General features: G+C 46.0%; 1 protein-coding gene across 1 annotated transcript in view; it reads left to right on the forward strand.

Moving 5' to 3' along the window:
* CDH4 (cadherin 4) overlaps nucleotides 1-14,385 on the forward strand; it is a 1,089,940-nt gene that overhangs the window by 782,069 nt on the left and 293,486 nt on the right. The window contains exon 3 of the mRNA XM_082271591.1: nucleotides 8,841-9,070. Within this exon, the coding sequence (XP_082127717.1) occupies nucleotides 8,841-9,070 (230 nt within the window). The remainder of the gene's footprint in view (nucleotides 1-8,840; nucleotides 9,071-14,385) is intronic.

The following is a 14,385-nucleotide window of genomic DNA, read 5'->3' on the forward strand; positions in this document are numbered from 1 at the left end:
ATTTTTTTACAATGTCACTGACTATGACTCTGTCCATTCAGAAAAGGAAGGAGCTGGTAAATTACATATTTACCGACCCCCTCCTGGTTCTTTTTTGTGACACATCCCCTGCAGCAGCTGGCAGGAGAGGGAAGGGAGCATTCTGAAGGGTGGGGGGCAGCACAGAAGGGGGGGAGGGGACCAGGGGAGCACACAGGGGCCCAGAGACAGCAGAACACAAGTATACTGGATAGGAGGGGCGGCGGGGGCAGCGTACAGAGGAACCAATCTCCATTTTCCTCCTGCAGCTACAGAAGGAAAAAAGGAGGACAGTGATTTCTCTACATGCTGCCCCCACCGCCCCTCCTATTCAGGTGTACAGGGGAGCCACATGGGCCCCCTTGAGCATGGGGCCCGGTTGCGATTGCAACCCCTGTAGTTACGCCCCTGCTGCACAGTGCAGAATCATGTGAGGAGAAGCTGCAGTTCCATGCAAAAGCAAAATAGAAAAAGGTTGCTGAATCTGACTGCATGGGATTACAAGAAAAATAAAAAAATAGCCCGTACTTTAGCAGAGCTACGGTGTTTAGCACCTTGGGTTGCTCTTTGAATGTACATTATATATATTATTAGTGTGTAAATAAAGTCACTGGAATGTGCTGTTGTGTTGGAGCTGATAACTGACCCATAGATAGCACATTTTCTCCTAGGCTTACATAGACAGTCAGCACAGCGCGCCTTCACAGGCAGCACATCTGCAGGCCGCAGGCAGTCGCGGTGCCCTATGGGAGCTGGCAGTTTAATTGCAGAGGTGAAAAAAGCAGAGGGCCTCTGAGGAGACGCCAGGGGAGTCATTTCATACAAACCTAAAGGGAAATCAAGGTGGCGGCTGAGTGGGTGGGGTAGGAGACAACGCAGTCAGAAATTAATCTGCTTTTTGGTTGGTTTTCCTTCTGAATAAATAGTAATTAAATCATAGAGGACCTGACAGAGAAATTGCAGAGACACGAATCCTCCTCCGATAATTGCTTCAATTCTCCTGTTTTTCCTAAATGCCGGGTAACTTTACCTGTCGGCTTCCGCGGGAGAAAAATGACACTCGTTCCTGATATAACAGTGCAGCGGCTGACACTTCCATCCGCACATGCAGATAGAGAGTGTCCTAATGTGCATTTAATAAATATTCATCTGGAGCCTTCCTTCACCACCACCGCTGCTCCACGAGGGGAGGGGGAAAATGTACCAAGGCTCCACTAATTGTAGCTCTCCGGCTTTAGGTCCAGACTGTCAGGATGTAGGGAGCGTCCATCCTCTGCGACGCTACAGCACTTGTCACCGATATTGTAATGAAATGATCAGGAAAGCAGAGGAGCTATCCTTGTCTATTTACGTTGGCAATATATAGTATTTCACAAAAGTGAGTACACCCCCAGCACAAGTCCCCTCCCCCAATCCCCCGTTCTAGCAAAAATCCCCCTAGCATATACAGTATTTCCCAAAAGTGAGTACACCCCCAGCACAAGTCCCTTCTCCCAATCCCAGGTTCTAGCAAAAATCCCCCTAGCATATACAGTATTTCCCAAAAGTGAGTACACCCCCAGCACAAGTCCCTTCTCCCAATCCCCCGTCCTAGCAAAAATCCCCCTAGCACATACAGTATTTCCCAAAAGCGAGTACACCCCCAGCACAAGTACCCTCCCCCAATCCTCCATTCTAGCAAAAATCCCCCTAGCATATACAGTATTTCCCAAAAGTGAGTACACCCCCAGCACAAGTCCCTTCCCCCCAATCCCCCGTTCTAGCAAAAATCCCCCTAGCATATACAGTATCCCAAAAGTGAGTACACCCCCAGCACAAGACCCCTCCCCAATCCCCCGTTCTAGCAAAAATCCCCCTAGCATATACAGTATTTCCCAAAAGCGAGTACACCCCCAGCACAAGTACCCTCCCCCAATCCTCCATTCTAGCAAAAATCCCCCTAGCATATACAGTATTTCCCAAAAGTGAGTACACCCCCAGCACAAGTCCCTTCCCCCCAATCCCCCGTTCTAGCAAAAATCCCCCTAGCATATACAGTATCCCAAAAGTGAGTACACCCCCAGCACAAGACCCCTCCCCAATCCCCCGTCCTAGCAAAAATCCCCCTAGCATATACAGTTTTTCCCAAAAGTGAGTACAACCCCAGCACAAGTCCCCTCCCCCAATCCCCCGTTCTAGCAAAAATCCCCCTGGCATATACAGTATTTCCCAAAAGTGAGTACACCCCCAGCACAAGTACCCTCCCCAATCCCCCGTTCTAGCAAAAATCCCCCTAGCATATACAGTATTTCCCAAAAGTGAGTACACCCCCAGCACAAGTCCCCTCCCCCAATCCCCCGTTCTAGCAAAAATCCCCCTAGCATATACAGTATTTCACAAAAGTGAGTACACCCCCAGCACAAGTCCCTTCTCCCAATCCCCCGTTCTAGCAAAAATCCCCCTAGCATATACAGTATTTCCCAAAAGTGAGTACACCCCCAGCACAAGTCCCTTCCCCCATTCCCCCGTTCTAGCAGAAATCCCCCTAGCATATACAGTATTTCCCAAAAGTGAGTACACCCCCAGCACAAGTCCCCTCCCCCTATCCTCCGTTCTAGCAAAAATCCCCCTAGCATATACAGTATTTCCCAAAAGTGAGTACACCCCCAGCACAAGTCCCTTCTCCCAATCCCCCGTTCTAGCAAAAATCCCCCTAGCATATACAGTATTTCCCAAAAGTGAGTACACCCCCAGCACAAGTCCCTTCCCCCATTCCCCCGTTCTAGCAGAAATCCCCCTAGCATATACAGTATTTCCCAAAAGTGAGTACACCCCAGCACAAGTCCCCTTCCCCAATCCCCCGTTCTAGCAAAAATCCCCCTAGCATATACAGTATTTCCCAAAAGTGAGTACACCCCCAGCACAAGTCCCTTCCCCCAATTCCCCGTTCTAGCAAAAATCCCCCTAGCATATACAGTATTTCCCAAAAGTGAGTACACCTCCAGCACAAGTCCCTTCCCCCAATCCCCCGTTCTAGCAAAAATCCCCCTAGCATATACAGTATTTCCCAAAAGTGAGTACACCCCCAGCACAAATCCCCTCCCCCAATCCCCCGTTCTAGCAAAAATCCCCCTAGCATATACAGTATTTCCCAAAAGTGAGTACACCCCCAGCACAAGTCCCTTCCCCAATCCCCCGTTCTAGCAAAAATCCCCCTAGCATATACAGTATTTGCCAAAAGTGAGTACACCCCCAGCACAAGTCCCTTCCCCCAATCCCCCGTTCTAGCAGAAATCCCCTTAGCATATACAGTATTTCCCAAAAGTGAGTACACCCCCAGCACAAGTCCCCTCCCCCTATCCTCCGTTCTAGCAAAAATCCCCCTAGCATATACAGTATTTCCCAAAAGTGAGTACACCCCCAGCACAAGTCCCTTCTCCCAATCCCCCGTTCTAGCAAAAATCCCCCTAGCATATACAGTATTTCCCAAAAGTGAGTACACCCCCAGCACAAGTCCCTTCCCCCATTCCCCCGTTCTAGCAGAAATCCCCCTAGCATATACAGTATTTCCCAAAAGTGAGTACACCCCAGCACAAGTCCCCTTCCCCAATCCCCCGTTCTAGCAAAAATCCCCCTAGCATATACAGTATTTCCCAAAAGTGAGTACACCCCCAGCACAAGTCCCTTCCCCCAATTCCCCGTTCTAGCAAAAATCCCCCTAGCATATACAGTATTTCCCAAAAGTGAGTACACCCCCAGCACAAGTCCCTTCCCCCAATCCCCCGTTCTAGCAAAAATCCCCCTAGCATATACAGTATTTCCCAAAAGTGAGTACACCCCCAGCACAAATCCCCTCCCCCAATCCCCCGTTCTAGCAAAAATCCCCCTAGCATATACAGTATTTCCCAAAAGTGAGTACACCCCCAGCACAAGTCCCTTCCCCAATCCCCCGTTCTAGCAAAAATCCCCCTAGCATATACAGTATTTGCCAAAAGTGAGTACACCCCCAGCATAGGTCCCTTCCCCAATCCCCTGTTCTAGCAAAAATCCCCCTAGCATATACAGTATTTCCCAAAAGTGAGTACACCCCCAGCACAAGTCCCTCCCCCCAATCCCCCGTTCTAGCAGAAATCCCCCTAGCATATACAGTATTTCCCAAAAGTGAGTACACCCCCAGCACAAGTCCCTTCCCCAATCCCCCATTCTAGCAAAAATCCCCCTAGCATATACAGTATTTCCCAAAAGTGAGTACACCCGTCACATTTGTGTAAATATTTTATTCTATCTTTTCATGTGACAACACTGAAGAAATGACACTTTGCTACAATGTAAAGTAGTGAGTGTACAGCTTGTATAACATTGTAAATTTGCTGTCCCCTCAAAATAACTCAACACAGCCATTAATGTTTAAACCACTGGCAACAAAAGTGAGTACACCCCTAAGTTAAAATGTCCAAATTGGGCCCAAAGTGCCAATATTTTGTGTGGCCACCATTATTTTCCAGCACTGCCTTAACCCTCTTGGGCATGGAGTTCACCAGAGCTTCACAGGTTGCCACTGGAGTTCTCTTCCACTGACGACATCACGGAGCTGGTGGATGTTAGAGACCTTGCGCTCCTCCACCTTCCATTTGAGGAAGCCCCACAGATGCTCAATAGGGTTTAGGTCTGGAGACATGCTTGGCCAGTCTATTACCTTTACCCTCAGCTTCTTTAGCAAGGCAGTGGTTGACTTGGAGGTGTGTTTGGGGTCGTTATCATGTTGGAATACTGCTGTGCGGCCCAGTCTCCGAAGATAGGGGATCATGCTCTGCTTCAGTATGTCACAGTACATGTTGGCATTCATGGCTCCCTCGATGAACTGTAGCTCCCCAGTGCCAGCAGCACTCATGCTGCCCCAGACCATAACACTCCCACCACCATGCTTGACTGTAGGCAAGACACACTTGTCTTTGTACTCCTCACTTGGTTTCTGCCTCACAAATTAGACACAGTGTGCGGCGTATGGTCTGAGCACTGACAGGCTGACCCCCCACCCCTTCAACTTCTGCAGCAATGGTGGAAGCACTTATATGTCTATTTCCCAAAGACAACCTCTGGATATGACGCTGCTCTCAACTTCTTTGGTCGACCATGGTGAGGCCTGTTCTGAGTGGAACCTGTCCTGTTAAACCGCTGTATGGTCTTGGCCCCCGCAAAGTGTCATTTCTTCAGTGTTGTCACATGAAAATATATAATAAAATATTTACAAAAATGTGAAGGGTGTACTCACTTTTGTGAGATACTGTACATCCCTGTCTCTTCTGTGGTTGGTCAAAATTGTACATTTGTCTCTTAGCCACACACCTGTCACTATGATCATTCAGTCCATTATTTGCAGCTTCTAAACTGGTCAAATCACACAACCAGACACCCTCCATTTGGTTTAGAGAGCTCCTCATCACTCAAAATTATAGCTTTGTGTGTGCCAGACAACCAATCAGAACACAGATTGATTCGGTTTTAATCGCTATGATTGCTCATATTTGAGATTTTCAGACAACTGCCTTTTTTGATCAGTGCCAAGACAAGGTTATCCAGCGCCCAGTGCAAGTATGCCCAACTGCGCCCCCCCCCCCTCCCTCATTTAAGCATTTGTGCAAGCATAGAGGATCCTCCTCCCAGTAAACCATTGCGCCCAGGGCAACCATCCCTCCGGCGCACCCCTTGTCCTGGTTCTGTTTGCGATATTTGATATTTTGCTTATTTTGTTTATTAACTTTTTGTATGAAAAAAATAATAGAAACGCGTAGCGTGTAATGGAGAGAATGAAAAATAGGTACAATGTACAAGGGGAGTTACAATAGGTTAGACATGGAGGATACCAAACAATGACATAAGTAAGGGCTATCCTAATAGTATGCATTGATGGAAAGGGGTTTGAAAATTGAAATTGTAAAAGGACAGCTTGGGGTGGCCTAGGTGTGATCTTAGGTTACTCAGTATGTATGCAGGTGCAGCCTCTTTTGTCCACTGTAGGTGGCGCTTGACCGCAGAGGCATTGGAGTTGGAGCAATTTTGCCAAGCTACCAGACTGAAATTTACTAACATGACACCCAAAATGTACTTGCACAGCCAAGTTTTTACTGGCATTTCCATAAGTTACAAAATTATTTTTAAATGCAAATTTCTTTATGTAGCCTATAAACAAGTACAATATGTAATTAGCAATGTGATTTAAAGTAGTTATTAAGGGGAAAATGTTCTTATTTTATTTTCGATTATAGTAAGTAGGTAGCTCAGAGACAGGACTCAGGAGGGCAAGAAATTACAATGGGCCCACACACGAATGTAATTGACTCTCAGTGACTTTGACAGAAGTGTGGAGCAGCACAGATCACCGACACGACACGTCCCCTCCTGAGTCACAGTGACAGTCCCTGTCCATGCCAGGTGGTCCTTTTAATCTACTCCAGTCCAAACAGCACTGAAAGTCCTGCTCCCGGCTTGCCTTGCTCCCATCACGCAGACCCACACACAAGTCTCCGCCCGCTCCACTTGGCTCCCTTGCACCATGACATCACACAACACGCTCAGGCACTGCCTGTGCTAGACCCACCCCCAGGAAGTGGCACCCGAGCACACTGTAGCGAGCACTCGGATGGTCTTGGCATGCACAGTTCTGATCCAAGCATCACAGCCATATTTTTACCTGCCAACCTTTTCTTGTCACTGGCATTTACTGGCTGCCAGTAAAAATACTAATGGTTGGCAACACTGGTCAAGAGGAACATGGTTTCTCTATTGTTTCCTTGGTCACTGGAGAATCTGATTGGATGCTGCCACCTCATGTGACTCTGGCAGCCATCTGGGGTCAGGCAGAGCCTATTTAAATCTCTGACTGCCAGGCTTGCAAGCATTTTTTACATGTGGGTAGTGTAGGGACAGGTCACCTGTCTGACAGGGACAGTGATTAGCTGCAGCGAGAGGTTCCATCCTTTCTGGAGACCTCTCTATTTGGGTAGGGACTGGCCAGGTCACATTCTGCCCCTCATGACAGAGGCTATTGGCACATCTGAGACCTGCCCTGCTACACTTTTCTGTTGCATTTTGTGAGTGTTCCCGGTCAGGTGCCTCTCTACTGGGCTTGTTGTGAATTGCTGAACTTTAACAATAATACACGTTCTGTTCTCTGCAACTGGACTCCAAGTGTTTACTGCAAGTGTTTACTGCCGCCGCACCACACTGCACCTACCCCCAAGTATCTGGAGTCAGAGGGTAACTAGGGGTAGCTAAAAATGTGTAATCGTATATATCAGGAAAACATGGAGTGAGGGCGTTGTGGAAGAGGGGGTAGGGAACAGAATAGGTGTATCTAACAAACACACGCCTTCTTAATTGACTAAAGGATCATAGTCATTATGTATGGGAAGATACAAGGAGGTCCAGGGATCGCTGTTTGATATTTTAATCCATGATGAATCACTTGTTTGCTGCAAATCACAGCCTGCATTTGATAAAGAATTAGCACGACACAAACACTGGTGTCTAAGGCCCCTTTCACACGGGCGTTCCGTATGTCCGTATATCACCCCATCCGTTTGCGGGTGATATACGGACATAATGCATGTCAATGGGATTGCGGATGTCAGCGGATGACCATCTGCTGACATCCGATTTGCATCCTTTTAGTTCTGTTCCGTTTTTTGGAACGGAAAAAAAACCCTATTTTTCTTCCGCTTAAAAAATGGAAAGGGCACAAAATCGGATGTCAGCGGTGTCATCCACTGACATCCGCAATCCCATAGACATACATTATGTCCGTATATCATCCGCAAACGGATGGGATGATATGCGGACATACGGACCGCAATACGGTCCGCTCCGTGTGAAAGAGGCCTAACATAGAGTGGATAGCAATATCCAAAGTCTGACAGTTGCTGCCCTGAAAGTGCCTTAGGGCTCTTTCACACACACTGTCCGTTGGACAGACTCCGTTTTTCTCAGCGGGGGATCGATCCGCCGATCCCCCGTTGAGCAGGAGAATGACAGCTGTTCTCTGCACTGTGTGCGGAGATACAGCTGTCAGTTCCCCATACATCTCTATGGGGGAATCAGATGGGAATGGACCGTCGGTCCGTTCTCATCCCATCCCATCCGATCTGCTGGACGGATGGAAAATAGGGTTTCCATCCGTCCAGATTTGACGAATCGGATCGGATTGGATGTCAGCGGACATGTCTCCGCTGACATCCGATGCCCCATAGAGATGCATGGGGGGACAGTTCAGATCCGCCAAAAAAACGGACAGGCAGATCTGAACGGTCCACCTGTGTGAAAGGGGCCTTCTGTCTCCCAGCTCCTGACAGTGCATAACTGTGTCACAGTAATAAAAACAGCTTTAGTGCTCCATTATTTGGTACTGGAAATGGTGTGTAGAGTCTGGCATTTGACAGGTAACTCTCAGACTTCAGATCTACTCACGTATGTCTCTCAAGCCTAAAGATCAGTCAAAGTAGGTGCTGCTAAGTAAAAGTAAATATACATTCTTCATAAGTAAGCCTACACAGGACAGCAATATATTGACTGAATGTTCAGATTCTTCCATAACTCCAGACATGACAGTTTCTCTTTAAGATGATTATGATACGGGCTCAGATAACTGTAGACTATCACAACTCCTATTTGATAAACCCACTAAATTGGATTTTATTTTCTTCCTGGTTGTTATTGTTTGGTATAAATTTGATCGTACAAGGATATAACTTTTAAGAATTGTGACTCCAATAAATTCCCTTGTTAGATTCCACTCCTGTTTATTTTATAATAACCCTTCATATTTTTATTTTTTTTTGTCTTTGCAGTTAAATTCAATGGATGCAGTAGTGGAACACAGGGCATCTGGTATGAAACCAGCAATCCAGATTTTAAAGTTGGCACAGATGGGGCGGTGTACACAGCCCGCAAGGTCCAGATCCCCTCAAAGCAAGCTGTTTTCGTGGTGGCTGCCTGGGACCAGCAAACCCCTGAGAAATGGGAAGCCGCCATCCGATTGCTAGTGGAAGACAAGCAACTCAACCACAGTCATCACCAGGTACTAACTGAGAATTCAATAATAACTATTGCACCTTTGTTTTGTTCTTTAAAAATCAAGTCTATCAAAAATTGATGGCACCACCATAATGACTGTTGTCAATCCTCTATGCAAACCATTAAGGTGTTACACTGTCACTCTTGGCTCCTGAGTTTAGCAATTTATTAAACCTAGCGGAGAATCCTGCTGTGGCAGGAGGGGTGTTGGGCGCTTGTGCCAAGGGGAAAGGACCCAACACAGATGATAAGCTGAGACGATCAGGGACTGCTGGAGACTAAGCTCTACAGGTGCTGATGTGATTCAGGGCAGCTCTGGCAGGCAAAAGACGGAAATCCCGCTGGCAAACAAGGAAGAAAAACAGGCGCCGCTGAGTGTAGCATAAAAATTTAATACATGAAATGATATAGCAACTCACATGGGAATTAGCTTGTTTCCATATTCCTAAATCGCTTCTTGTATTGGTATGTCCGCATGCCTCACAGTCCTTCCTGCATCGTCATCTCCCGGCTGCGGGTCAGTCGGCATGCGGACATACCAATACAGGAAGCGATTTAGGAATATGGACACAAGCTAATTCCCATGTGAGTTGCTATATCATTTCATGTATTAAACTTTTATGCTACACTCAGCGGCGCCTGTTTTTCTTCCGAGAATCCTGCACCTTGTTTGTCCTCCCAGTGAAGTCGTTTAATGCTATATGTCAGAATTCTGGTCAGGAGATGTGTCCTCCTAAATCCCCGATGAAATTTAAGAAATCAGCCTGATGATGCGTATTATTTAGTTAATGGGGAAGGCATATATGGCACTTTTCCACTGCAAGTACCGGCTCGGCTCCACTCGGCACTGCTTGCCCAGCTCGGCTCAGTTTGCTTTTCCAATGCGTGGTACGAGTCGGCCCCTTTCAGCACTGTATAGGCTCTACTCAGCTCGGTTTCCTTTCCACTGTTGTAGTAATTAGTACTAAGTGGGTGGGATTACAACGATTCTCTGACCAATCAGTGGCTAGTAGTGACAAACAATCAATGCTGCATGCAAAGGATTGTGGGATATGGTATCGGTACGGCCTGCTTGGAACCCCAACCGAGGTGGTACTGTTTAAGTGAGCCGTACCATGTAGTGGAAAAGCACCGCTGTACCAAACCATACTGAACTGTTCTAACCCTTACCATGCGGTACCATGCAGTGGAAAAGCGCCAAACCGAGCCATACCATGCAGTGGAAAAGCGCCTTTATACAATACAGTAGATACAGTACCATACTAGATCAACATAGGAAAGTGGAGATATGGAGCTCTGGATCTCTTGATTCAGTTAGGGGACCTTGAGTGTCTTACATGGTGGGGGTTTTCAAGGTGACTCTCCAGAGAACAGAAGCCTTGGCTCAGCTGTTGTCTCGGTATGGCTAAAAAAGAGTGCAATACTGATTGTGTCCAGAATATGTTTTATTTTATACTGCATTTATTACAAAAGCCAGTTTGATTCAGGTGATCCAAGGGCCACCTTCATCCGGTCGTAGAGTGTTTAGGAATCTTGCTCTATTCTATTAACCTGAGATTAAAGCAGACTTTGTGAGCACTCTACAACAAGATGGGGGGTGTTTGTTGTATCCAAGGAAACACATCTGCTTTTTATGTAATGTTCCAAATAATTAATCATATTTTAGACACAAACAATCGGCCTGGTGCTCTCCTTTTTATACCTTTTGTCTCAAATGGGGTCTTTGTTTAACCACTTGCCGACCGCTCACTAGAGCTCTACTGCGGCAAAGTGGCTCGTTCCCATCCAGCGACGTAGACCTATGTCGCTGGACTCCTCCCCTTGTGGGCGGCGCGCGCACGCCGCCGGAGGCTCGCTCCCGCTGTATTCAGTCACAGCGGGAGTCGGGCCAGGGGAGGAGCGGCGGTGATTCCCCGATCGTCAGGGAATCGAGTTTGGAGATCCGCCCACTTGTGTAAACAAAGCAGGCGGATCTCCTAAGTGACAGACAGTGACAGATTGCAGGGTTCAGCATAGCTGAACCTGCGATCTGTCCCTGTGTCACTCAGTCACCTCCCCCCACACACGTTAGTAGCACCAGGCATACATTAACCCCTCCTTCTCCAATAAAATTAACCCCTTCCCTGCCAGTGTCATTTTTACAGTAACAGTGCATATGTATAGCACTGATTACTGTAGTAATGTCACTGGTACCCCCAAAAGTGTCAAAAATGTCAGTCAAGGGTCCGATCTGTCCGCCGCAATGTCGCAGTCCCGCAACAAAAAAACGCAGATTGCCGCCACTACTCGTTAAAAAAAAAACACCAAAAATGACAGAAATCTTTCCCTTAGTTAGTAAACGCCATTACTTTTGCGCAAACCAATCAAAATACGCTTATTGTGATTTTTTTACCAAACATAGGTAGCAAAAAACAAATTGGCCAAAAATTAAAAAAAAATTCGATTTTTACATTTTTTGGGGGGGGAATTTCATATAAAAAAATGTGAAAAATATTGTTATTTTTTCAAAATTTACGCACTTTTTTTTTATAGCGCAAAAAGTAAAAATCCCACAGGTGATCAAATACCACCAAAAGAAAGCTCTGTTTGTGGGAACAAAAGGACGTAAATTTCATTTGGTAAAGTGGTTAAGATAAGCATGTTTTAGGATGTCACATGTTTAGCCAAATGTAGCCCATTACTTTATGTTACCATCCATTTCAGCCCGAGGAGATGGTTACTACAAAATTCTCTCATAAGATTACTGAACAAGAAACCAGAGGTGTGTAACAAAATTGTTTCCACCCAATAATTTGCCCAAATACTGTTGTCTCTGTATATCTTTTTCACCTTTCCATGAATGTCTATAAATGTACTTCAAAGTTATTTTATACCTGCAGCCAGTGATTGTAGTGGTAGGTGGGTGGACAGGATTAAGCTTAATAGTACTTGAACCATGACCCTTATTGAGCTGTAGTAGGGATTCCAAGGCATCTGTGCATTATTTCTGTGCTTACCAAGGTTACAGATGGAAGTTCTTGTGGTTGAGGTGTTTACAGACTCCCATTATTCATAAGGCATAGTAGGATTATTGGAATATGACCTGATTACTACATTACACCTGTAGTAATATTTTCTCACCTTTAAGATCTAGTGCAAGGGTTCTCAACCCTACAATTATAGACCCCAATGACAGATTGACAAATATGTGACCCTGTACCCCCTTCTTCAATCTGTCAAAAGCATTATCATCATTATTAGTCCTTCTAGGTACCATTATGAATCAAAGATGTCAAAAGAATGGCTATGTTTTCCAAATGAATTCTGATATGTTGGGAAATGTATAGATTTGAAGTCTTCAATTGAGCTAGCAGGATGTAAAAATAAATAATAAATTGATATAATTTTTGTAATAATATTTTATTGGGCATCATGGTTTTTATATATGTACATGGCATTCTGATTCAAATGGAAGTGCCCACGTTTAAATATTGCTGAGGACATAGTAACAGGGTGGGGTCATCCTAGGTGTTGTTTCCCCGAAAATATGACCTACCCTGAAAATCAGGGTTTGGCCATGTTGGGCCATTTTGGGAGGGACATGGTATTATGGTGCGGTCATCCTTGGCTAGACATAGTATCAAGGTGAGGATGTAGTGGGGGGGGGGGGGTGACAAAGTAATAGGGTGAGTTCATGGTATGAAAAGGCAGAGTAACTGGGTGAGGCCATGGTGGTAAGAGGTGTAGTAGCAGGGTAAGGTAATGGTGGCAAGAGGCATAGTAGCGGGGTAAGATCATAGCAGGAAGAGCTATAGTAGTGGGATAAGGTCATATGTGGCATGGTAGCATAGTAAGGTCATAGCAGGAAGAAGCATAGTAGCAGGGTAAGGTCATAGCAGGAAGAAGCATAGTAGCAGGGTAAGGTCATAGCAGGAAGAAGCATAGTAGCAGGGTAAGGTCATAGCAGGAAGAAGCATAGTAGCAGGGTAAGGTCATAGCAGGAAGAAGCATAGTAGCAGGGTAAGGTCATAGCAGGAAGAAGCATAGTAGCAGGGTAAGTTCATAGCAGGAAGAGGCATAGTAACAGGGTAAGGTCATAGCAGGAAGAAGCATAGTAGCAGGGTAAGGTCATAGCAGAAGGAAGGCAAAGTAGCAAGGTAAAGTCATAGCAGGAAAAAGCATAGTAGCAGGGTAAGGTCATAGCAGGAAGAGGCATAGTAGCAGGGTAAGGTCATAGCAGGAAGAGGCATAGTAGCAGGGTAAGGTCATAGCAGGAAGAGGCATAGTAGCAGGGTAAGGTCATAGCAGGAAGAGGCATAGTAGCAGGGTAAGGTCATAGCAGGAAGAGGCACAGTAGCAGGGTAAGGTCATAGCAGGAAGAGGCATAGTAGCAGGGTAAGGTCATAGCAGGAAGAGGCATAGTAGCAGGGTAAGGTCATAGCAGGAAGAAGCATAGTAGCAGGGTAAGGTCATAGCAGGAAGAAGCATAGTAGCAGGGTAAGGTCATAGCAGGAAGAGGCATAGTAGCAGGGTAAGGTCATAGCAGGAAGAAGCATAGTAGCAGGGTAAGGTCATAGCAGGAAGAAGCATAGTAGCAGGGTAAGGTCATAGCAGGAAGAGGCATAGTAGCAGGGTAAGGTCATAGCAGGAAGAAGCATAGTAGCAGGGTAAGGTCATAGCAGGAAGAAGCATAGTAGCAGGGTAAGGTCATAGCAGGAAGAGGCATAGTAGCAGGGTAAGGTCATAGCAGGAAGAAGCATAGTAGCAGGGTAAGGTCATAGCAGGAAGAAGCATAGTAGCAGGGTAAGGTCATAGCAGGAAGAGGCATAGTAGCAGTGTAAGGTCATAGCAGGAAGAGGCATAGTAGCAGGGTAAGGTCATAGCAGGAAGAAGCATAGTAGCAGGGTAAGGTCATAGCAGGAAGAAGCATAGTAGCAGGGTAAGGTCATAGCAGGAAGAAGCAAAGTAGCAGGGTAAGGTCATAGCAGGAAGAAGCATAGTAGCAGGGTAAGGTCATAGCAGGAAGAAGCATAGTAGCAGGGTAAGGTCATAGCAGGAAGAAGCAAAGTAGCAGGGTACGGTCATAGCAGGAAGAAGCAAAGTAGCAGGGTAAGGTCATAGCAGAAGGAAGGCAAAGTAGCAGGGTAAGGTGAAAACAGGAATATATATATATATATATATATATATAATAAAATGGTGGTCGTTATGTCACGGGTATTTGCGCAGCTTTTTTTCAAACGCATTTTTTTGGAAAAAAACTGTCATGAATAAAAAAAAACACTAAAGCCTGATTTTATTATATATTGTGAAAGATGATGTTACGCCGAGTAAATAGATACC

Source organism: Pelophylax lessonae, assembly GCF_965119305.1.
Source record: "Pelophylax lessonae genome assembly, chromosome: 11".
In the NCBI taxonomy this organism is placed as follows: Eukaryota; Metazoa; Chordata; class Amphibia; order Anura; family Ranidae; genus Pelophylax; species Pelophylax lessonae.